The 25,027-nt window shown below is 43.9% G+C and overlaps 2 protein-coding genes across 6 annotated transcripts in view, besides 1 other annotated feature; one reads left to right on the top strand and one right to left on the bottom strand.

Moving 5' to 3' along the window:
* Window positions 1-3,246: 3,246 nt before the first annotated feature.
* On the top strand, window positions 3,247-18,617 carry CG2121 (uncharacterized protein). 2 transcript variants are annotated; one of them, NM_001144146.2, is made up of 6 exons: window positions 3,247-3,443; window positions 10,729-11,123; window positions 16,855-17,400; window positions 17,659-18,086; window positions 18,149-18,311; window positions 18,374-18,617. In NM_001144146.2, exons 1-6 carry the CDS (start codon window positions 3,432-3,434, stop codon window positions 18,438-18,440), a joined length of 1,611 nt encoding a protein of 536 aa, NP_001137618.1. In that variant the 5' UTR covers window positions 3,247-3,431; the 3' UTR covers window positions 18,441-18,617. The 2 variants fall into 2 exon arrangements, with proteins under 2 accessions (NP_001137618.1, NP_610378.1); NM_136534.3 differs by lacking the exon at window positions 3,247-3,443 and adding an exon at window positions 3,784-3,917.
* Window positions 12,029-16,746: a mobile genetic element.
* Window positions 18,618-18,733: 116 nt separating the features above from the next.
* pdm3 (pou domain motif 3) overlaps window positions 18,734-25,027 on the bottom strand; it is a 68,791-nt gene continuing 62,497 nt past the window's right edge. For 2 of the 4 annotated variants that reach the window (NM_001144145.4, NM_136533.2), the window contains 7 exons: window positions 23,568-24,834; window positions 23,278-23,513; window positions 21,277-21,457; window positions 20,395-20,448; window positions 19,900-19,983; window positions 19,655-19,803; window positions 18,734-19,579 (listed from right to left, as the gene is read on the bottom strand). In NM_001144145.4, coding sequence (NP_001137617.2) covers window positions 19,455-19,579; window positions 19,655-19,803; window positions 19,900-19,983; window positions 20,395-20,448; window positions 21,277-21,457; window positions 23,278-23,513; window positions 23,568-24,834 — 2,096 coding nt within the window. In that variant the 3' untranslated portion in view covers window positions 18,734-19,454. Of the gene's footprint in view, window positions 19,580-19,654; window positions 19,804-19,899; window positions 19,984-20,394; window positions 20,452-21,276; window positions 21,458-23,277; window positions 23,514-23,567; window positions 24,835-25,027 lie in introns of all 4 variants that reach the window. The other 2 variants (NM_001201956.2, NM_001299264.1) reach the window with 2 other exon arrangements.

The raw sequence follows: 25,027 nt of genomic DNA, 5'->3' as shown, positions 1-25,027 counted from the left end.
ACAATAAAGTAGTTTTTAAAGCTGCGCCAAAAATTCTTTGTTGAGGTGGCACAACAACACACGCGGCTCGCTTAATCCATAAAGATTTATTTGTCGGGCTGCAGAACAAACAGATTTTCGCCCACTACGCACCACCCACCACCCAACCCACCCGCGATTGGCCAAAAGTTTTTTAATTAAATTTCCACGAAATGGGCTGCGCATGTATATGTAAGTGGAACATGTTAAAGTTTTGAACACTTAGGGCGGCCTTAATATTCTAATTAAAGGAGTTCCGGTTTGTCATCCTGTGCGGATGACTTTGCTGGATTTAAGTTTAAATTTGGAAACGTCGAACAGTGGAATTTTCAATTAGTTTTTGTCCGCTTAATTGCATTTATCGTGGCCCGTGAATAATATATTTTACACGCTGCCCAAAGCACCGAAAAACACAAAATTCTTTGATGAAATTTTCGCCTAAAAGCGGAATGATGTCAGCAGGGCAAATTGCATTTTAAATCGCGTATTTCGCTTGGTCCGTCTTTCGGGCGATTTTTCTGCCCAGTTTCCCTCTAGTTGTAGAAAGTACTAATAGTATTGATAGCCGATAGCACAGTTGTAAGCCATTTAAACCGCGATGAGGTCGTTAACAACTATAATATGACCTGATCAGAGTCGTGTTTGATTTATGTACGGCTGTTTGATTGCCAGGTGCGCCATGCCACTCGGAATTCAAACTGGAAACCAGAAGCTGATGTATTCATTTTAGGAAGCCATTGCAGATGCGCATAATTGGAGTGCGATTGCTTGTGAAATTGACAGCTTAATTAGTATGCCGAACATAATGCAATATGGTTGGACAAATAAAGGGATCCGAGCACTGAGTTAATGTGGTCACAAATTGGGGCTATGAGCAGGAAAAGGTGTAGCATCGTTGTTTCAGTAAGTAGTTAATATGAATCAAATTAAAATATTTGCAGCATATGAAGGAGAAAACGTCGATTTTTTATTTATTATTACTTAAATTGATTGCATTTACGTGGCTTGCTCGGCGTAAATCCGAAAATAAATTCATTTTCAAATATTCAGCCGTTGGTCTCCATTTTCGACGAACATTATTTCAATCTGGCTTTATGGTATTGTAATTAACCTGCTTGTTTACTCATACGTGTACCATATTATTCCAGCTCAAGTAATTTGGTAATTGTTTTAATTTGCTGCTCCTTCGAGCCTTCGGATGTGTTCGCTTTAGACTTCAAAAATGTAAATTTGATTTAACAAAATGTTTGTTTAATTTAATGCCTAATTGCTTAGGCACGTTATAATTGAACTACAAAGGCTAAACATTTTCAAATAAGACTTGAAATGTTCAACAGTTGCACTCCCAATTGTTCGAAACCAACTTATACCTAGACCTTATTAATTATTATTAAGCCAAGATTAAGATGTCTTGTTGAAACGTAGATCATTGGCTCCCTCATTATGCTCCCTTTATTAAGCTAAGTTCCCAAAGAAGGTGCCATTCATTAGTGGTGTGAATTTTGTTGAAATTTTAAGTAACTTTCATCGCATTTTGAAAATTAATCACTTTTGAGTGTTTCCGAAGTTGCCGTCCTGCTTTCAAAGGATGTCGGGCGGTGCCATTCTGATTTCTACGGATGTGTATCTTGTCACGATTGTCCCAAATGATGGTTTGCGTATTGGCTTAAAAGCTCTACAATGTGGATGTTATGTTAATCATTTATACTGTTCGAAATGTTGGTAATATTAATTCGGAAATCAATCGGCTTAAATTTCAATATTTACAAACTAAGTGAAGTAAACTTTTGAGGTATTCTTCTTTATTCTCAAATATCAAACTTAAGTGTCCTTTACTGTGCTACATTGTAAGTCAAGCAAGTAAAATTAAAAAAAAAAAGACATCATAAATGTGGGGCATGAAAAATCATAATCGCTACGAGTCTAAGGAAGTGGGTTGTTATGTTGATGGACTATTCAATTAGTTTAATCAGGCACAAAATAAACAGCAGAATAAGTAGAATGCAAGTGGTGTAAAAATAAACCATTAATTCGTTTCATTGATTGTATCGAACTAAATAAACGAATGCACCGGATAAACAGCTGCAACAATATTATGTTGGAGTAGTATTTAGCGTTTACTCTAATTGCAGCGAGCATTGTTGAACTGCCAGCGTAATTATTCAGTGATTTGGAAGCGAGCGCTATATTAATAATGAAATTTACCAGGCGGTCGGTCATATGAGAAATTGTGTTGTTCAACGAATTAGTAAGACTAATAATGGATTTACATAAAACATTCAATGGTAATGGTAATTGGGTAAAATATTCAGAATCTACATTTTATTATTACTTGCTAAGCTTGCTACAGGACATCTAGCATGCCAAAATAGATGAGTCGTTTATAAAACGTGCTAAATTTAAACACGCATATTAATTGGGCGAAATGTCATTTCATGCAGCGCCATCAAAGTCAACAGCCTCAAAAACCAAAGTCGATTCAGCTGACAGCTAATGGCAAAATTTACCTCCACAATTCAGATGGCAAAAGTGTCAACTCAGTTGGGCGGAGAAAAAGGTGCGGAATTGAGTGACCCTGAGACAGATTTTCGAACTAAAAGCGCAGAAATATAGCCGGTGGTCGAGTGAAAGGTGTCAGGCAACTGGAGTTCGAGTACGTGACTCTAATACTTGACCAAATCCATTGGCCAAGTGAATTGGCCACAAGCGCATTGGACCACAAGTCGAGCTGATGTTTGAATTTCGGTTTTCTGGCTGCGAGCTCATAAGCGGCTTATGCAAAACACCGATTCGGGTGTGGGATCGATTTAAAATCGAGTGTATCACTTACTCGACGGTTTGCAGGGCAGCCGGCCAGAATAAACAAAAACAGAAACAGAAACAGATTTTAAACCCGTTTTAGTTGGTGACGCACCGAATGGAGGGAATTTACGTGTGGAACTTCCCCCGATTCCCGCGACTCAAATCTGAGTGCCATTTCGGGACTCAACTAATTGACACTCTGCGGTTTAGGTATAATTCGCATTAATCATGGTTACAATTATTTGCATGTAATCTTGCACAAATTAGTACAGTCGAAATGGTTCTCGACTGCGAATGATTGATTGCCGGGGAAGCTTCTAACATTTTATCTCCAACCTCTTGCGACACAATGTTCTCTTATCGCACCTTATCGGGTGGGAAATTCGGTCTAATTGAGGCGAGAGTTCGACGCATTCACATCCACTTTCAGTTCATTTTGGACCACATTAATAACAACTGCCACAGGCACTTGTTTCACACTCGGCGGTCACAACTCGATGAAAAGTTAATTAATGTAACTGCCCAAAGACAAGCGACTATCTAAATCGAATCGCCAGTGTTTGTCGTTCATTACACTTCCTCGACAAGCAAGCAAGGTTCATTAGCTCGACATGAATCAGTGGGTAAGTTGAGTTGGCGGCGAAGTACGCGGCGTATGATTAATAATAATTATTGAGATTCTGCCAAGTGAAGATGCCACGCCACCTGGTGGTCAACCGCAGATTTGTGGCCAAGTGGGCATCGGAATTAGAACCTTGACACGCCTCCGCCGGCGTCACGTTTCTTTAACTGCCACAAAATAAGCCTCGGATGCTGATATTGGAGGCGATCAGAAACATCTGAAATGTCGGATTTATGCAAATCCAGCGCCATCAAACCGAGAGCGGAGAGCTCAAACCTGTTGCTGCCGTCGCATTCATTTCATTTCCATTCCATTTCATATTTAGAAGTTCGCGGTCCGACATTTTAGTTTAGTTTTAATTGCGCTCGTAAACGGTTCACTTCAATCCGATCAGCTCTAACGGACACCTGTTTCTAAAAGCCATTCAAATTTCCTTTTTTGGGCTGTCAAGATTGTAAAGAAATATTCAATTCAGGTAAACTTTGCCACATCTAGTGCCCATCGCAGTGTCGTTGTAGGTGGTAATTTTTACTCTATCGCGGTTTTTGCATTTAAAAATCGAATAGCAGACATATTGCAAATAAATGTGAAAAGCTCGACACGAAGCTTAATTAAAAGTCATAAAGTGAACAGTCAATAAGAAATTTCCATCAAATATTGATTGAAAAAATTAATCAGTCAGGTGTAGCGACTAAGGGATGCCCAATATGGAATATGTGTGAACTCAATTAAGCCAGAATGCGTACACTTGTTTGTCAAATGAATTCAATCGCTGCTATTTGAATCCATTGAATGGCTTATGTTTTTTAAATGTTTGATTTTCATATTCGTCTTCGGGAAGAATGAAGGCCAACGAGATTCCATTTTTAATTAATTATGCCAGCAGGATACGAGCCAGTTCCTTCGGCCGTAATTAACCACATGTGTATTTCATTGGCTTCCACCTTGACTATCTTTTCCCACCCACACTTCGATTCTCCGGCCATTTTCCATGGTGGTCAAACATTTTTTTAACGAATTAAAGCGGGCCCGGAGGCAAAAGCCCTTTTGCGAAAGGGAAAACATTGAACGCAAATACGCATATCTATAGAAATTACCTTTTAATTTAATTGAAATGCGGCTGAGAAATGAGAGTGCATGTCCAACCCATTTTCCGCTAGCTATGTAGATTCGGCTGAATAATAAAATAAATTGAAAACCGGAAACTGGTCAAAACCTTAACCGCCACAAGGTATCGTTTGAACTTATAGTTTTTTGAGCACGTGTTCTTTAAAAGGTTATTGCCGAATAGTAGCTTCAATCCTTGATTTAAGAGTGCATATGCTTGGACTCTAATTAGCCCCTCCTAATTCAAAGCAAATAAAACTAAATAATTGCATTCCGCAGTAATTGGAATATAGAACAACAGCCGGTTTTGAGAAAGCGCAGTACCGCGATTCCCTCCAATTTTTTTTTTTTAATTTTCTTTGTCCTGGGCGGAAAACTTATAAAAATGCTCGGCGGAAGCGTGAAATTGCGCTGCAAGCACACACGATGCGTGGGCGGAAGTGGGTGGAAGTGGGTGATTCCACGCATTACTGCAACTGATTGTTGGTAACCAGACAATGCAGCTTCTGCCAACTAGTGCAACTTCGCTCATCAGCGATTTCAGCGTTCAGCGTTCAGCGTTCAGCATGTGGCACCTATTTGTGTTATCGTTTTGTTAGTTAAATAAATTATGATGAATGTCGTTCGGGGAAGGGCCTTTGTGCTCCGTTGGCATAAATTGCATAATTCGCAAACTAAGTACGTAGCTGGCGCCATAACATCGAGTTAAGTCCGACCAGCGAAACGTGAGCGTGTCGGGGTACGAGCGGAGTTAGTGGAAATCATAGAGAAAATTGCATCATCAAGAGCCAGCAGCACTTCCCATGCATTCCATGTTGATCGTGCATATTTTACCATTAATACGGAACCCAACCCTTCCATAAGCATTCTGCCCCATTCGATGTCGTGTTCGTGGTTGTTTGCTGGCATCTCAACCACTAGCAAAGAATTTCCATTAGGCTGCTTCTGAAGTTCAGTTCAGTTCAGTATTAGTTGCATTGCAGAGTTATGGGAAATGGAATCCAGATAGCCTTCCTTTCAGTCCGGAAGACAATAAATTATAGTCAGAATGGTTAATCAAATAGGTCACAATGGCATCTGTTCGAGCTTGGAATCTATATTCATAATACATATGCTTTGAGATGCTAGGTAGACAAATAAAGACCTTGTCTAGGCGAACCAACTTTCAAAAACATCTCTCAGTATTCAAATCATTTGTTGGCAGTATTTTTAAACACAATTAAATGATTTTTGTTGGTCCGATTTTACATATAAAAAAGATAATCTACACTTCGGTTATTTGTTTTGATTACCAGGTCCAACTTAGTGCATTAAAGGCTTAAGCTGCCGGGCTTTGCACAAAAATGAATGCTCAGATTTCCGTAATTCGATTTCCATACATGCTGGCCCAAAAAAGCAAACTATTTACACTTGATTACAAAGTTAAGCATACGCCCTCAAACGCAACTGCCGGAAAAGTGGAAAATCGAGTACATCAACAAGTGCACACACACATTAAGTGCAGTGGGCGAACGGAAAATGCACCGCACACTGCGCCAAAAGACAAGGCAACCGGAAAAGGGCGGAAATGCGGGAGAGGTGCGGCGGGGAGGCGGCTAGGAGGTGGCAGAGCGGAAATGAGCGGCAAACACGCAGTCCCAAGCGTCCCACCGATGAAAAGTGAATAAATATTTAAAGATTGTCGTAGCTGGCAGTAGGGAGCCAGCAAGTGCATCAGCGGGTCAGGACTTGACATTTAGCCCCGTAGAATTGGCCACATAACCGGGGCGGCTGGGAGTGTGTGTGCCACTTCATTTCCGTTTCCGTGCACTTTGGAGCTGCGTTATGAGTGCTCCCCACCTGGCTTCTGGCTCCTGGCTCCTCCGCTTTTGTGTTTCGCACATTGTTGCTGCATCTTGTCGGCAGTAAAGCGTGGAAATTAGTTGGGGCGGCGATGGCAAAGGCACCTAAGCTTCAGCCAGCTGCATAAACGTAGCCACAATGTTGCAGCTGTGAGGAAAGAGCTTGGGCAGGATCAGGACTCATTCGGCTCCAAAGTTTTGGAAAATGCTGCTACTTAAGCCATTATTGTTTCTAGTACACTCGTTGGCCATTTAATATTATTTAAGCAATTTTATAACATGTTATAACATAACATTTTTTAACATGTTAACATTTATATGACTATCTAAGCGACAGATCCTTGAAATTTACCAATTATAGACTGCATATTTATTTTCAATTTCTGTGCAGGCTAAAATTATCTCATTGACCATCAATCAAAGTGATGGATGCGCCAATATTCCCATCAAGCGATATTCAACAGAGCCAGAACTTTACACTTTTTTTTTGTCAAACTTCCCTTGTGTTGGTAGTCTGATAAATTGGCTTAAGTCGAATTCAAAGACAAATTAAGGGCTTTAAAAGTCTGTCTCAACTCTTTAAAATCAAAGTTTAATTTATTTTTACCATGCTTTATTTTTTAACTCGTGTTCTCTTTGCTTCTGTTAACCGGGGACTCTCTTACGCTGTTAAGCGGCGACTGTGCCGAACAGGGGAAATTTTAACAGAACTGTGAGGTTAACGAATCACGGCCATGTTGCGTTATTAAAGTGAAAGTAGAAATGATTTGATTGAACAGGGTCGGATATATGTATGTACGTAAATATGGTCGGGAGGGGTGGCCAACTCAGCCCACCTACGATACGATGTTATTATTGTCATTTTTATTGGTCCCGAACTTCCGCTGGAGTAATGAAAACGTTTACGTTTGCATTACGCCGCTGTGCTTATTTTTATATGGCCGAAATTTTAGGCCAAACTTTTGACGCACTCGTCCACATAAAACCAGTGTCGCGTCGAAATAACTGGGGCATCGTTTAGTGGCGGGGTTTGGGGTTTTCCGGGTTTCAGGTTCCCATAAAAAATCCTGCGGGGCCTGATGGCATTATACATTTATAATTGACATGCTGGTGAATGGGGTATTTAATCGAATTTAAAGAACCCACTCGCCTAAAGCAACTAAGTTGGCCATCATCAACGAACCAGTAACCTGAATTATATCCTATTCAGTGTAATCAGTAAAATGGCCCAGGTCCATTGTTTTCACTTCCCCGAAGCCCGTGATTATGGTCGAAAGGAATTGCTGCCTGGCAGTGAATGAATCAAGAACGAGAATCAGAGATTAGGCTGAGTGGGAGTTGGATTAATTTCATTCAGATCCAATCGACGACGGATCTGGCATTGCCATGATTGCTCATTATCCCTGCAGAGATACGACGTTTAAGCAGTTTTTACCGAATTAAATTTCGTTTTTCGCCATAGCTAGGCCTCACTCACTGGCCATAAACCAGTTATTCCCTAGCTCATAAGTGGGCCATAAAAATACTTCCTGGCCGGCGGCAAGGCGAGATTTATATACCTACCGTGATGGCCCAGGAATAATATTGTGTTTTATCCCTGGCCACGTGGTAGATTTTACTCCATCAGGCAAACTACATGGCGCTCTTCACATTTTCGGCTGCTTTGTTGCACGATGCAAAGCTTTGCCAAGGGGCATAAAATTCGAATGCCACAATAGTTTCGCATCCCGTGGATCCGCTGCATTGTTAACCCTTTGACGGCGCCATAAAGGCCAGGTAGTGTGCCGACTGTCAAAGGGACTGGATACTGCATTGTATTCAAACCTATTGCCGCGGATGTCGGCGGAATCATATAGTTCGAGACAGCATCAAATCAAGGCTGTCACAGCATTGCCACCATCCATTGTTCTCGCCGAACACAGGATTTGATTTGGACGAGTGTCAAAGGTTCCCGGCTGTTCTGCTGCCTAGTCAAGTTTGCCTCTATTCCTGTGGAAAAACACTCATTTGGCCGTTTTGGCCGGCTTGCTGCCTAATTAACAGGCAAAACTCCAGACTCCGCAGCCACATAATTGATCTAAAGTTAATTGCGAGGCATTAATGCCTGACGAGGCCAACATGTGCGGCTAAGTGCCAAGTTGTTCCGGCCAGGACTCGGCTTCGGCCGTATTTATTTGCTGTGTGTCAGCGCCATAAGTCAATCTATTTGTTTGGCCCAAGTCCACAGCATGTATGCGAATTTTCCCTTTTTTTTTGGGGCGGTGATTGATTAGTTTTGGATGGGCGCAAGGTGCGTGGGGAGTCGTTGCTCCTTTTTTGTGTAAACAAGAACCTCAGCATATGCCGAAGTCGATTTATCAAATCTAAACAAATGTGAAACAAAGTTGAGGAAATGCAAATTGAAGTTTTCAGCGGAGATTTATGTGCTAGCATCCATACACTTCAAATGTAAATATGTATATTTAATTTCGCACCCATTTCACCGCCACTGAGTGACTGTCTGTCGTCTGTCGGGCAATAATTTAACTAAATTACTGGTCGGCAGCATAAAACCGAACAGAATCATTGTTATCAGGCCCTGCCCAGTGGACTCTTTCGCATTTTATATAAAGCCGGAATGGCCTTTAACGAGCCAACGTCATGTCCTGGGGCCTGGTTCTGTTTAATGCTGTAGTCCTTTGAAGGTATGGAGTGGCGTTGCGGAGGGTGGTGTGCATAAAAAACAAATGGCTGGTCATTTCGGCTGCGCCCATTTTGATGATTATGCCAGATTTTCATTTAGATGATGAACGATGATGCTCCTCGTTGACCCAGCATTAGGTGAAGCATTCTATTGGAGCACCCCTTCCCTTTAAGCTGTCAACAAGCCATTGAGAGTTCACTTTTTGTGGGCCATGTTCTAAATTGTAAGTCACTTCCCTGTCTGCTGGCCAGCTGATAAAGACAGTGCCGAATCTGCATGTCCCTCTGATTTCGGACTTGAGTTATGGGGAAGTGCACTTGACACTGGCCAATTATGCATGCAAGCCAATGGTGTTCGTCCCACACTGCGTATGATGAATGTTTTCGCTAGTACTCTGGTAATTGTTTCTCTCTGATTTACGGCTCCGATTTCGATGGTCGGGGCCTTTTCAAATTGATGGTTGGGCTAATGACGAAGTCAACTTTTGGCCAATTAATTTGGCCACGCTCCACGGAACGCCGCAAGGTATGCAAAATCAATTTCCACTTAAAGCCCCGCGGAGGGGGGTTAACGTTTCAATCGGTTTAGTGTACCACCAGCGATTTACATTAAGACAAGACAATTGCCAGGGGGTGCGGGTGGGCGGCTGTGCAGCTGTGCAGCCACTCAGAAGTTGGCAAACAAGCCTTTAACATCGTATCAAAGGTGTAAAATTTCATAAAGTGTCGTTGGCAGGGCCAAAATCAAATACAAACAAAGTCAGTGAAACGTTTTTGGGCATTCCACACACCCACAGTTCGGGGCGTAGACAGGCATAAATTCCTGGATGTCAGACGGGGTTCGTGCTGTGAGGGTGCCCAAAGGATTATAAGTTGCGAGAGTGTCCTTGAGGCAAAAGCATCCCCGAGACTTTTCGGGATATGTGTGTGGGCGTGGCTGGCGCTTCGCAAGCGGGCTTATTGCAAAACCCAAAGCTCCGAAAATGTATGGCCGAGACGAAAGGCGATATGAATAACTTAAAGCTGATTCTGTGGACTTGAGTGAGCAATCAAAGCAGCGGGGCTTCGAAGGGCTCGTTTTTGTACTCGAATGGGTTAGAAATTGGCATATCAGAGGTTCTGAATGCGAAATATTCTCGTCTCAATAACCCAGTTCTGTTTCAGCCAACAAAGCGCAATTTAAAACGTATAAATGATTATACAAATCGATGTAGAGCATCGATTGCAGAAGTCTAGCGACTGTATCATATTATGTTAATCAATAAATATAAAATCAGTAGCATTGACTATCTGTAAAACTGCTAAATGTTCAAATCGTTTTACATTCGCTTCCTGAACTTAAACTAGTAGGAACAACAAAGTCAACCAACGTTAAACGGGCTTATATTAGCTGGGTTCCTTACAACTTACTTTTGAGTTTATTTAGGAAAATGAAATTAATAACACAAATACTAGTAGCTAGAGCACTTGAGAAACCATAACTCACTGTCCTACAGAACAGATATCTAGCGTGCAGCGTGCACCATCTGCTTTCATTTTTATATCTCAATTGTCGATCCTTAAAAGACCATGTCCCTGGACATCCTTCTCTACTTGTCTGCATTCAGCTGGAATTCAGCTAACAGAATACCAAATGACCGCTATTGTGTTCTACAGGGCCTGCTGACCCCTGACCCCGAACTGGACATGGTTTACCCCAGTGACACGTCGGACGCCAACAACGAGGAGCTGGCGCTGGAGCACAGTGTTGCACATGGCAATGTCCACGGTAACGGCACTGGCACTGGTGGTAGCTCACCCGGGACAACAACTGCTCCGAACGGGGACAACAAAGTCAATCAGCGCCATTACGAGCCGGCCGAGCGCTTCATCATCACCAAGAACGTGGTCGTGATAGGCCTGGCTTTCATGATTCACTTCACGGCCTTCCACGGCACATCGAATCTGCAGAGCTCGGTGAACGCGGATAAGGCCCTGGGCACCACCACGCTTGCCGTCATCTACGGCTCGCTGATACTGTCCAACATCTTCCTGCCGATGACCGTGATAAGGTGAGTGGACAATGGTGGGTACGAGAAGGCACACACATAAAAAAAATATTTGGGTTATGTTTTCAGTGTTAAATACGGGTAAATTGCCCATCATTTGATATATGGATTGTTCATAATTCATTGACAAAATAGCAAAACACCTCTTAACTATGTAGAAACCTAGTGACTCCAACAGACCTAGACACCTCAGCAGAGACAAATCGGTTTATATCAAGTTAATATATATTCTACAGAGTAAACAGAACGGCACACTGAAAGAATAATTAACACATCTTGAGAACATCATAGTAAAAGGCTTTGAAGCAAGAAGATAGAGATCTCAAATAGTGAGGCGAAATATCATATTATCTCATGAATAACATACACTGAACAATGCCATCTTCGATGAATTTACAATGGGCCAAAGACCGAAGCTGAATGTGTTTCAGAAGATGATGGGCTTAGGAAACAATCGAAAGAGTACTCTTAGCAAAATTGCCATAATTTTGTTTCGCATTTCGTGGGCATCGCGAGTGGATGAGGCTCATCTCGCGACGTGTGGCATGCCATAAAAGTTTCGGTGATTGTCTGGTGGTGTTTTTATGGGGATTTTATGCAGATGTGACAACGGCGAAAGCGCAGTCAGCAGACGCCCCGAAATGTGTGACTCCGAGCGCATTTGGCTGTAAAAATGTCAACAGGAAGTCCTTGGATTATCACAGGTCCTTGTGCCGCCGTCCCTGTTCCCGAATGTATCCCAAATCGGGGCGGCCGGATAGCCACCGACGTCTGACATTTAAACAAATCGCTAATTTATAGCGAGCCCCGCTTCACTTGGCTTATTCGAGGCACGAACTGCTGGCTCAGGCAACTTTAATCAGTTAACTCGATTTATTTAGATTTATGGCCTTGGTCCCCGAAATAAATTTTTTTTTTTTTTTTAATTTTTATTATTTATTGAATCTTCCCTTTGTGTTAAGAGACTAACAATAAGTGTTCAAATCTTAATCTAACTTAATTAACTTTCACTTAGTGATAGTTTTTTTTTTTTCATTAATGCCCTAATAAGTTTATTGCTGGGCTGGGAGGTCGTTGCGGTGCAGCCGGCTTTGACTGCATACTCGGATTAGTTTTCTTGCGAGGGGATTTGTATGGGTGGTCAGCTTTTCGTTATACTTCGTTTTTTTCTCAGCTATTACTTCGATTACTAATTTGATTTTTAGGTCTCTGTGTATGTTTTCGTTCCGAAGGTACCACGGCGCTCCAGTGATAATTCTCAGAATTCTTGACTGTGCTCGCTGAATAATGTCTATGTTACTTCTGGATGCGTTGCCCCACAGCTCGGAGCCATAAGTCCAGATAGGTTTTAAGACGGAGTTGTATAGAAGAGCTTTGAACTCCAGACTAAGTGGAGAGCGAGCATTTATGAGCCAGTGGAGGTTCCTTGCTTTAAGTTTAAGATGTTTCGATTTGGCTTCTATATGTTTGCGCCAAGTGAGCCGCCTGTCCAGATGAACTCCCAGATATGTTACCTCGTCGGCTTGTGGAATGCATATGTTATTCAAGACCAGTGGTGGGCATGTTTGTTTGTTTAAGGTAAAGGTAACCTGCTTGCATTTTTGAACATTTATTGAAATTCTCCAGTCGGCAAGCCATCGTTCTACAGATGTTAAGTGTCGGGATAGGAGTGCCGTGGCTTTTATTGGGCATTTCGAGCGACTGAGTATCGCGGTATCATCAGCGAACGTGGAGGTTGTTAGATTGTAGTCTATGGGGAAATCCGCCGTATACAGGGTGTATAAGATTGGACCCAGTACACTGCCTTGCGGCACTCCAGCTTCGATTGCGCAATCGCGTGAAGTGCTTGTATCGCATCTTATTGCAAACACTCTGTTATATAGGTATGACTTCAGTAGCTTATGTGTGTTTTGGGGCAACAGCTTGATTATTTTAAACAAAAGTCCATCGAGCCACACTCTGTCAAATGCCTGCGCGACGTCTAGAAAAATGGCTGTGCAGTATTCTCGATGTTCAAAAGCAGTACGAATTTCTGACGTGATTCGGTTGACCTGTTCGATGGTTCCATGTTTTTCTCTAAAGCCAAATTGATGTGTTGGAAGTGTGTTGTTTATTCTAAGATGAGGGCTAATCCGAAGGAGTAGCATTTTTTCAAACAGCTTTGAAAGACATGTTAGTAAGCTTATCGGTCTATATGATGATGGCTGCGTTTTATCTTTTCCTGGCTTTGGAATCATTACTATGGTCGACTTTTTCCATTTTTGAGGGAAGTATCCAAGCTTGGCGATTGCGTTGAACAACAGGCAGATGTGAAGAATAGCACACTTTGGGAGTTCAATGAGCATTCTTGGAGTTATTAGGTCGTAGCCAGGCGATTTTCTTGGGTTCAGTTGCTCTTTGATAACCTTTGCTAGTTCACATGGTCGGAATTCAAAGGGTTCTTGAGGATCTAGATTGGCTGCTATTAAAGGAGGGAGAATAAATGTGTTGGTAGAGGGATTTGGTCGGAATACATTTTGTAAATGGTCAGCGAAAGCACTGGCTCTTTCTTCATCACTTCGAAACCAGGTGCCAGAGGGACTTCGTAGTGGCATAATTGGCGCTATTGGAGTCTTTAGGTTTCTGTGAGCTCTCCAAAGAGGGTACTTAGTGCTGGTGGGAGAGAGTTGCTCGATATATGAACGTTGGCTGTTTTTTTCCTCTTGTTTGAGAGCATTGGTAAGCCTGCGTGTGGCTATCTTAAGCATGTGCTTAGTAATTGGTGATCTATTAGACTGCCAATCCCTTCGTAGGCGTCGTTTATCTAATACCAGCCGCTCGATTTCGCGATTAGTTTTGATGTAGTTTGGTTTTGCATACGTCACTGGCGGGGTTGAAGCCTTTGCAGCCGAAACTAAAATGTTTTCAAGAGTTTCCGTTGACTTGTCTATATCCTCCTTTGTAGATAATGCCGTCGTTAGTTCTATGTGTGAACAGACATACTTTTGATACCTTGGCCAGTTTGTTCTAAAATTTGTGAGTCTATACGGTGGGTCGACGATGTGGGGGCGAGTTAGCATATTTAGAAAAACAGGTGAGTGATCTGATGATAAGTCTGCTAGTGCTTCGGCGGTGACCATGTTGCGGGGGACATGTTTAGTAATTGCAAAATCGATCAGGTCTGGGATTTTTCTTGGGTCTGCTGGCCAGTATGTAGGCTTACCCGGGGATACATAGTCTAGCTTGTTTTCTGGCTTCGTAAGCGCATTGTACAATTGCTTACCCTTTGGCGACACAAGTCGAGATCCCCAATGGGTGTGCTTGGCGTTATAGTCACCCGCTGCGATGAACCTGTCACCTAGTGTGTTAAAGAATTCCATGAATTGATCCTCAGAGATTGGAAAGCGCGGTGGGCAGTAGACTGCGGCTAGAGTCGTTGAACCATTGTTGAGTTGTAAGGCTATGGACGTAGATTGTAAGTAGTTTTTGTCAAAATTGTTTAAGTGGTGGTGTTTTATGCGATTTCTGATGAGTATTCCAGTGCCTCCATGAGCTTTACCATCTGGATGATTTGTACCATAGAACAAGTATCCTGGTATATGAAAATTGTTTTTGTTTGTGAGGTGCGTTTCTGATAGTAGCATTACGTCGATGTTTTTTTCGTAAATGAACTGTGTGAGCTCTTGTGTATGCCGTGAAACGCCATTTGCGTTCCACAGAGATATCCGTAGGGAAGCCATTATGGGGATTTTGAAGATACAAGAAGTTGAATCAGGATATTTTGGTTTTTCATGAGCTCTTGCAAAGTATTTTGCATGAACGTCATGAAGTCTTTCATGCTTTGCTGTAGGGATAGCATCATAGCTTCGATGCCACTTTGTTGTGTTTGTTGGATGTTTGTCGGTGTATGTTCGGAATGAGCAGTTCTTGTCGGTGGGGCGGGCACTTCTAGTCCGGATTTTAGGGCGCTAGCGAAAGAAATTGTTGGAGTAGTGCTTGGGACAGTTAGGGGTGGTTGAAAAATCGGTTGCGGAGAGTAGAAATTGACTTTGTTGTATGTATGTGCTGTGGCAATACGTTTGTTTAGGCGGCTCTTCAATTCTTTGTACACCACACAGCCTCTGTAGTTTGCAGTATGTTTTTCCCCGCAGTTACTGCATTTCTTCACAGACTTATCGTCCTTGTTTTTGGGGCAGTTTGCGGTAGTATGAGGTTCGCTACAGACAACACATACGGACTTAAGGGTGCAGTATGCCTTGGTGTGGCCGTATTCTTGGCAATTAGTACATTGAACTGGATTGATACGTTTGTGCGGCTCCTCCACGGTGATCCTCCGATGTAGCAAGTACTGTAAATTGTATATTGGGTGCACTTCGTTTTTCTTTAGTGCCTGGAGCTCTGGTTCGAGTTCTATTTTGAATAGTGGCTGCGGAACTTTGTCTTTGTTTAAAATATTAATAGCTGTCTTTGCAGAAAAGTTTTTGGCCTTCAGAGCCTCAATTATCTCAGCTGGTGTCACTGTTGCTTCAATGCCCTTAAGTACTACCTGTAGCCCTTTGCAACTTTTTAATTGGTATGTGTAGTAGTTTTTACCAGCATCATTTAGGTATTTAGTCACTATACGGTGGTCTGCTTCTGTTTGGATCTGTAGTTTTATTTCATGAATATTTCCTTTTTTAAGTGGGATAATGTGGAACTTGCTGTCACCAATCAAAGCAACGAGTTTATTTACAAGTGCATTTGTACTTTGTTCTCGTATGAAAATTGGTGGAGGCCTGGTCTTTTTTGGTTCCCCTACCGTTTTTTCGTTGGGTTGTTCGGTCGCAGAATCAGCCAAGATAGCATATCGGTTTGAATTATTTACTGCAGAGTTTTCATTGCCGTTGTTGGTTCGATTGATTTTGGGTTGATTACCTGCCTTATTGTTTTGAGGGCTGAGCTTTCTCTTGATTTGGATGTAGCGATCCATGCCAGTCTGCACAGTCGAAATCGACTTCTGCTTTTGTTTTGATTCTTCTTTACGTGCATTATTGTTGTTGCAAACGGTCAGTGCTGCTGAATTATTTACAGCTGGCACAGCGATAATTAGTTGGGCCGCTGACGAAGTTGATGTTGTGGCAGTTGCCAGTGAGGTCACTGCACTCGTTATTGCAGTGTTACAGTTACCCGGGACGGTCGTTTGGCGCTGCGAGAGGAGCGGGGTAGGAGAGGCGGTCTCTTCGCTCCACGACTTGTGAGCCGAAGCAGGCAGAGAGGGAGAGCAAGAACGCGGTCTGTCGTTCGCTGAGGGCAAAAGTTTCGAGTTAGTTGAAGGTGAGGTTGCTCGATCACCGATTTGCGGTGAGACGAAAGAAAAGTATGCATTGTTGCGTTGTAAAGAGAGCCGGCGCTCGTCTTGTTCACATTGTCGCTGAGAACGTATGTCGTTTTGATTCATTGTTCTAAGTCCACATATAACAATTACCAGAACAATATGGAATAATTATTTATTTTAGTAAATAATTACTATAGTCAATAATTGTTAGTTGTGCAAACTGCACTTTACACTTTGTGTTTAACTTTCACTATACTGTTGTAGTTTTTAGAACTTGCTATTCGTAGCTTGAAAGAAACACGTCTCCACCCGAAGACTGTGGAATGCCGAATGCCGAAATAAATGACCGCCTGCTAAGCATGTGCCACTTGCCACTCGGCGCTCACCCATCCTCTGTGTTTCCTATTTTTCTACTTTTCCATGTGCTTGTTTCATCAACAGATGGTTCGGTTGCCGGTTGACCATGGCGCTGGCCCTCTTCGCCTACATGCCCTACATAGCCGCCCAGTTTTACCCACGGTTCGAGACCCTAATCCCGGCGGCCCTGATGGTGGGTTTCGGTGGCGGGCCATTGTGGTGCTCCAAGTGCACCTACCTATCCACCGTCTCCGAGGCACTTACCCAGGTGCGGGGCAACAAGTCGCGTAAGGATGTGAACACCGTCAAGTTCTTCGGCCTGTTCTTCATCTTCTACCAGATGGCCCAGGTGTGGGGCAACCTCATATCCTCCTCGGTTCTAACCCTGAGTGCCCCTGCTGCCCAATCCGCGGCAAATGATTCTTTCGAGCTGGAGGTGCAGCGGGAACTGGAGAGAAACAGGGTGGCCGAACTCTGCGGGGCCCGTTTCTGTCCCGGAGTGGGAGCAGAGGCCAATCCAAACCTAGTGCCCCCAGCTCCGGAGCAGATCCAGCTGCTCAACTCCATCTTCCTCACCTGCATGGCAGCGGCGGTGGTCATGATGATCTTCGGCGTGAGCTCCCTCAAACGGTAAGTAAACGAATGATTCTGTTTTATTTAACTGATCAAATTGAAATATTAATTAGTTATACAGTAATACTGGCTTGAAAATATATAGCTTCCTTCCAAACTTGAATCACCTAGTCTTTCAAGGACTAATAATAATATTTATATATTGATATTTATTCGCTAAATTAAGATTTTTCGATTTTTCGAATGTTTAAATATTTAAATATGTAATATAAGCTTGCGATCTCTAACACATTTTCTCCAATTAATGATCCACAGCTATGGAGTAAAGCGCGGAGACACTGGCGACGGGATGTCGGGGCTAAAGCTCCTCACGGTGACCATAAATCTTCTGCGCAAACGTCGCCAAATCCTGATGCTGCCCATCACGATGTTCATCGGGCTGGAGGAGGCCTTCCTGGCCGTGGACTTCACCCGTTCGTTTGTGGCCTGCGGATGGGGGATCTCTAGAATCGGGTTCGCAATGATATGCTTTGGCGTGGCGAATGCGGTGGCTGCCGGGATCGCAGGCGCGCTGGTGGAGCGCATTGGACGGGTCACTCTGGCCGCACTATGTGCCGTGGTCAACCTCTGTCTGCTCACCTACATGTACACCTGGGAAGCGCGAGAGGGCGACTATATGAGCTACTGCACCTTTGCGGCGGTTTGGGGCATCTGCGATGGAGTCTGGCTGGTTGTGGTCAATGGTGAGTGAAGCTCGGGTTCAGGTTTGTCACCAAGATTGGGTATTAAGCTTTGGTATTTACAGCTTTTTATGGCATTCTGTTTCCGAACCATCTGATTGCCGCTTATAGCAACTTCCGCCTGTGGGAAAGCACTGGTTCTGTTATCGGCTACGTCATCAGTTCGCAGCTTTGCACCTCCACGAAATTGGTGATTTTGATTATTTTTATTTTAGTGGGTTGCGTGGGGTGAGTTTCCAGTTTGAATTTCACGTATTTTTAACTGATGTTCGTAAACTTTACTTCAACAGATATGGCCTCATCGAGTACCGCTTTTGGCAGAAGCAAAAGAACTTGGAAGTCATGCTGAGTGACTGATTAGCTCTTCAAGGCTAATTCCATATCTTGCCATTTTCATTTCCGATTAATTTCAGCTATCCCCCTAACTTATTTTCGTTAAGGGAATAAGGATATAAGAAGTTATCTTATGTGATATTGCCAAATATTGTTAGGAAATTCGTTGATTTCGTTACTCAATAAAACCAAGTTTGTTTTAATTTTTTAAATAGTATTTTTTATTACAATCATTTAAATATTTGTTCAGTTGTAGCTGTTTTCTTGCTATATACCATTTAAATTTCGTAGTTGAAATATTTTTTTTCGTTTCTTTTCCATCATAATTTTTGTAAGTTGCTACATAATGTTACTTATTCTAAACACTTGCTGTCTTTTAGCTTGCTTTTGTTCTTTTTGAGTGCTACCATATAGAGTTATCTTAGTTTTCGAGTCTGAACTGGCTAAATACTAGGGTTATAATTTGTTTTATAAATGGTTGAAATCAGATTCGTTTCAGTATACAAGTTTAGCCAACGCATTAAATGCAAATATTTTAACTCATCACTTACGAGCTCTACAGAATTTCTTAGACTGTGGGTCACACATAGATTTTATGCAGTTTTGGTTTAAATGTTTTTAAACATTTAGTATGTAATTTGTTAGGTGTATGAACTGGTTTGCTTTGTTTTCTTTTTGGAATGGCACATCAATGTGATAAAATTTGGCCTAAAACTGCACAAGTCTGCTCTTGGGACTTTATACTACTTTTAGGCTATTTGGGATATGATAAGTGTTAAGTAGTTACTTAGTTGGCTAAATATTCAATTGGATTGGGGATTGGATTTGGTTTCGGGTTGCGGTTTGCTTGCGTAAGCCGATGTCCTTTGTAAATGCTATGACACACAGTATTACTTTACATGGCCTAACTGCTAAACTCTAGGGTGTTGTACAACTATCACACTGTAATACACAATCTCTCACGCACACACTCGTTTGCACTCACACTTAGACACCTAGCTATGTACACGGCCCATCTATTTACAAGGGCCCCTGGCCCTATACCATTCCCTTGGACATCATGCGAACGGTGTTCTTGAGGGCCTGCCGTTTGTTGCAGAACCAGATCCGGATCACTTCCCGCTCGTATCCCAGCTGATGGGCCAGTCCGGTGATTTCGGTGCCTGTTCGTAGGAGGAAGGAGAGTTAGCAATGGTTACGGACAACTTGACTTCTTGTAACTGAAAGTTACCACTCACCCGAAGGATGCGTGTTCCGCTCGAAGTGGGCATTCAGGAGCTCCAGAGCCTGCGGCGTGAAGGATGTGCGCCTCTTGCGCTTCTTCGACGGCTCCACGCCGATATAGTCGGTTAGGTGGTTCTGACCCGATTTATAGCGGTTCCAGTGGCTAAATGGAGAGAAGAGCACAAGTTAGTCGGGCTTGTCGCGAAATGGCGCCCAACGTGGGGCAAAACGGCGCGTGGAACTGCCTCCATACTCTCACCTCTCTTCGGCCTCCTTCATCCAGCGCTCCAGCACAGGCTTAATCTTCTGTGCGCTCTTTGGTGTGATGTCCAGCTTCTCGAACCTGCGGTTGGGAGTGGTATTAGGGAAGAGGTATGTAGAGAATTAGATCCTGGATCAGATCGCTCGATGGGCTTGTGCAAGCCCGTTATAACGCAAAAGAAACGTAACTAAAGTGCCAGGACATTGTCAATTAGCATTCTCTTTCGGTTCTCTTTTCGGGTACGCTCTTTCTTAATCGTTCAGTGGAGAAATTTTGTTTCACTTCGCTTCTGCTGAGCTAATGAAACTCTGCTCGTTGGCAATGCCCTGGCCAATTTTGGGAGCGCATTTATGCAAATTAAACGTGAAACAAAAGAAATACATGGCGAAATGAACAGGTTAATGAGCCTTGCACTTTAGTTAGGTTTCTCTTGGACTGCACACACACACACACACACAGCGTACACACACCCTCTCAAGGAGGCACACATACATGTTCTGCTGCTGCGTCGACAGTTGAGCGGCGTACATCTGCGCAGCGAGTGCACTGCTTGCATTCGATAGGTGGCATTCGACATTCGACAGTTGGCATTTGACATTCGACATTCGACATTCGATATTCGGTTTTCAGTTTGCGGTGGGTGGCATTCGACATTCGATGTTGAGAGAGAGAGGAGTTAGATAGAGTTGGCGTTTGAATCGAAAAAATAAACAAATAAAATAAATAAAATTAATTTAGCATTTAATTGGTTTGTTGCTTGTTTTTCGTGGTTAATTTAGCAGTTTTAGATTTGCTAGAAAATGTCCTGGCACTCTTCGAAAATTGGTTCCAGAAGTATACGAAAAACAAATTAAGGGAAACATAAATATGTGGACTTAAGCAAAAAATATTGTTGAGGAAAATATAATAAAACACGATTGCTTAAAGGGGAAAGTAGCCAAAATGGGTGTCCTAATGCGGTTCACCTGCCTTTATCACTTTAAATAAATCAACATAGTCATAGAAATTTTTCGTTTTTAACCGTTTGTTCTTGAACATTTTTAGTTATCGGTTACCAAAAGAAAAAAAAACTGTCTCTAAGTACGCTGCAATTAATTTCGATATGGAAATTCCAAGATGGTGTAATTTTGGTGGTATACTTTAGATTAATTTTAAAGCTTTTAAATCTTCTGATATCCTTATAATGGATAAAATGTTATATTCGGTTTTTTTATTTTAAACACCTAAAACTGTAAATAATGATAGTACCTAAACATATGTATATAGTTCGCACTGGATTATAGACCATTATAAATCAAAATTCAAGTAGAATTCCTACTCTCGTGTTGTTTTTCTTGCTCAAATCTTAGACGACTTTGTCCATGCATATCTCACCTGCAAATGGCACTCTGGCTGTAGGCCGGACCCTCGGTCACCGATAAGGCCTGGCCCACTTGGGTTTGTGTGAGTCCCAGGGACAGGCGCCTCAGCTTGAAGGCCTTGGCGAACTCTTTGATCTCGTCCAGATCAATGCCGTCCACCACGTTGGTAGTGGCCTGGTTGATGGTGGGTTCATCTGGGGGAAGATAGGAGAACAAACTCGGTTAGTAGAAACTCCGACTCTGTCGTGCACGCTTAAAGTCTAGCTAGTAAATGGGAAATTGGCTTAGCTATCCGTCTTCGCCGTAAGGCCATGCAAATGACTTCATAAATTGCAGCCCCGTCTTGGTCTTAATTACAGTTAATTGCGGTAATGGCAAAACATTATTGCAGTGCAGGCCAGGTAAATTGATAAAGCACACGCCGAAGACACCTGGCAGGTTGTTCTTGTCTATTAGGCAAGTGCGAAACTCACGGCTTTTATCTGCCTAATTTGTTAGTAGCAAGGCTGCAGGATGCAAACTACTCGCGTAGAATTTTGATTTATTTATTAATGATATGCAAGAAGGGAAAGACAAGGGTCCCAGGCAGCAGCAACCAACAGCCAACAGCCAACTGCAACTTCAACGGCAGCCTTGTGTTTTAGCGGTAATTAAGATGCGAGAACGGATTGGAGGCGATGGATGCGGATGGGAAGGTATAGGGACGGGATGCCAGGGTAAAGGATCCGCATGCTCTGGCAGCATCCTTTGCGGGCCGTAACTCAAGCTGTCGTCGCAGCTAGCTGGCTTTGTTCGCCCGGTGTTGTTGTTTGCTGCAGCGTTTGAAATATGTCATTAAATGCGGAAGACATCTTAAGTTTTTGTATGCATCAATTAGTAGTAATTAAGCCGCATATTGTCTGCAATTTGTATGCGCAAACGATGCGATGTCGCAATCGAGACTGCTCGAGGTGGAAGTCATCCAATCCTGATGACTCCACTCTAATGGGTGCTGGGGGCTTGTCTTCAGCTTGTGCTGATTGCATTTTTAATGCATCCAAAAGTTTCAATTAAGGCCCCCACTCTTGCACGGGGATGGGGAATCTAATCAATTGAATATGCCCTAACAAGAGAGTCCTACCACGTCTATAGGGTGCCCATAATCTGCCCCTAGCTAATCCCATCAGTTCGGCTTAGATGTCTCAATTCCAGCCTGCCGTCTAGCCTCAAAACCTAATCCAATCCCAGATGCGGAGCGTGACAACGTCAACGCATCTGCTAATTTGCCCAACACTTTCGGTTGACATCTCTCAACTTTGGGCAATGCGTTCTCACTAGTCTTGTTTAGCTGCTCACCTAATCCCCGGCCCCGGAACGCTGCATCAATTATGAATCCCGTCCGTCGCAGGAAGTCGTGTAAATGCACGCGAAACTTTTCGCACACACGTCAGAAGACACGAGACGGCGGGTGGAGTCGAGTTTCAAGTTGATTTTCTTTTGGAAAATTACATAAAGTGCAGTCAACTTGTTAGGGCTTTTGGCACTGCCAGCAAAGTTGGCTTTCGACGAAAATTTCGTTAATTAATGTTGGCCAAAAAGTTGATTTTCGCCCCGCCTTTGTGCGCATATCACTCATACGCCGTGTTGCGCTCGAGTGTGGCTCTTAAAATATCAAATCATCATCAGCTCGCTGCGGACCCCAATTATATGTGTACAACTGCGGAGGGCACTCGAGTTTCGTGCCTCCGGCTCATTGGGATCATTACACGCTGAAGGATGCTTAGAACAGTTTTGGGGAATTTGTGTGTGAAATTAATGCTAAGCTAGGAGCTTGGGGTGCTTTAAAATCGGGATGCAAGCCGTTCGAACCTTAAACATATATATTTTTCAATAGATTAAAATTAACATTTTAGCAATGTTATAAGCACTTTACAAAATTTGCGAACTATTATTAAAGTGAAATATAATTCTAACAATCGGCTTGCAACCCATCTCTAAAGTATTTTAGTAGAAGAAAGAATCGATCTTTACTCACTCGGTGAATCCATGAGCAGGTCATTATCATTGTCGTTTCCATTGGGCGATAGGTGTGGCGGTTCGCTTCTGGACGATGGACTCAGTTTGAGTGGCTGCATGTGGGAAACACTCGATGTGGATGGACCCGGACCAGGTGAATCATCCCGTGGCGAGGCGGACGAGGCCCTCGTGGCCGTGGCCGTAGGAGCTCCCAGGGACTTCGTAATGGTCAGTTCGCCATTGGAGGCATTCAGCCTGGAGGAGATTAGTTAGAAACAATAATTACCATCACGGCTAAGTCCAACTCACCTGTTTATACTGCTAAGTACGTTGGCCGTGGCACTGGATCCCGCCGCTGTTGGTGCTCCACAACTGCTAGTCGAGGTTGCAGTTCCGGAACTGGGTCCGTTGCCCAGGTAGTCCCGCTCCAGACGCGGAGATCCGCCCAGCGATAGGGCGTGGCCCTGGGGCGAGTGGGTGCGGAACAGCGGGGAAGTGTAGCCTCTGTCGCTGATGCTATTGGCCGCCGAGTTCGAGGGGGCGGAACTGGGCGGCGATAGTCGCCCGGAGGGCAGACTGCCGCCATGGTGACCTGCACTCGAGCTGGACGAAACACTGGCCCTGGTGGCCGTCGCCGTGGGCGTGTGCGAGCGTCTTTCGTGGCGCTCCTGGCGCTCAAGTCGCTCCAGTCGATCGTGCCGCTCGTGGTGCTGGCTGAGATTCATTCCCGTGGTTGTGGACCCGCCACTGCCGCCCATCCTGCCCTGCGGACTGTGCTTCGGTGAGACCGTCGACGATCCCCGCAAGCTGTGCCCGAAGTGATGACGAGGCGGCGGCGCCGGCGGCGAGGTGCTGGCACTCAGCTCGAGAGGCTTCAGGTCCATTTGCGGAGCGGTTAGCTCATCCGGATGTCGCAGGCTAATCTGTGGCAGCGTGGAGGATACCGCCGAAGTGGACTGCGTCTGCAGGTGATGGTGCAGGTGCGTCTGAGTCTCGGGCTTGATGTGCAGTTGCTGCTGTAGCAGAAAGGCGGCTCCAGGAGGAGGAGGTTGCGGCCCCTTGGCGGCCAATCCGGGACTTCCGCCTGTGGGCGATCCGGCCGTCGGAGATCGCTCCGCTGAGCGCCTCAGATCGGCGGCCAGGTGAGAGTGCGGCAGGTGACCAATTCCCAAGTGCTGCTCCCGTTCCCGCTCCCGTTCTCGTTCCCGTTCCCGTTCTCTCTCCCTTTCCCTCTCCCGCTGCTGCTGGACCTGCTGCTGCTGTTGCTGCTGCTGCTGCTGATGTGTTGCAGCTGCCGCAGCAAACAGTTCCGGATGCAAAGCCGTGAGCAGCTGTTGCACGCCCGTCGAAAACAGATTGGGCTTGAGTAAATTCGTGGGTGTCTGTGCCAACTGGGGCAGGGCAGTGGCATGCTGCAGTGCGGCCAGCGATGGCGGTAGCAAGTCCCGCTGCTGCTGCTGCTGTTGTTGCTGTTGCTGGTAGCTCGCAAAGGCGCCGAACGCGTTGGGCAGAAACTGTTCCGTGGTGGGGATCTGTGGACTCACCGGAATGGTCAGGATGGTCTGCACGGCAATGCCTGTAAAATAACACATGTATGTATGTTAGTAGGGGTTTTCTGCAATTGAGATCTAAGATATTACCAAAAAATACGGCCTTTTTAAAAAAAAGCTTAAAACGGAAACCCATCTGAAATCCATCTTACCTCTCTTCTTTTCCGTACTTAAGATCCGAATTGGTTTAAATACATATATATGACCAAACTTTTTCAA

The sequence above is a fragment of the Drosophila melanogaster genome, chromosome 2R (genome assembly GCF_000001215.4).
Source record: "Drosophila melanogaster chromosome 2R".
NCBI classification, from domain to species: Eukaryota; Metazoa; Arthropoda; class Insecta; order Diptera; family Drosophilidae; genus Drosophila; species Drosophila melanogaster.
This window is presented reverse-complemented; position numbering and strand designations above follow the sequence as displayed.

Excerpts from the sequence above, each read along its gene's own strand:
- CG2121 (NM_001144146.2), top strand. Across the intron at positions 11,124-16,854 it reads CTGCCGATGACCGTGATAAG|ATGGTTCGGTTGCCGGTTGA; the intron begins GTGAGTGGACAA and ends TTTCATCAACAG. Across the intron at positions 18,087-18,148 it reads CTGGCTGGTTGTGGTCAATG|CTTTTTATGGCATTCTGTTT; the intron begins GTGAGTGAAGCT and ends TGGTATTTACAG.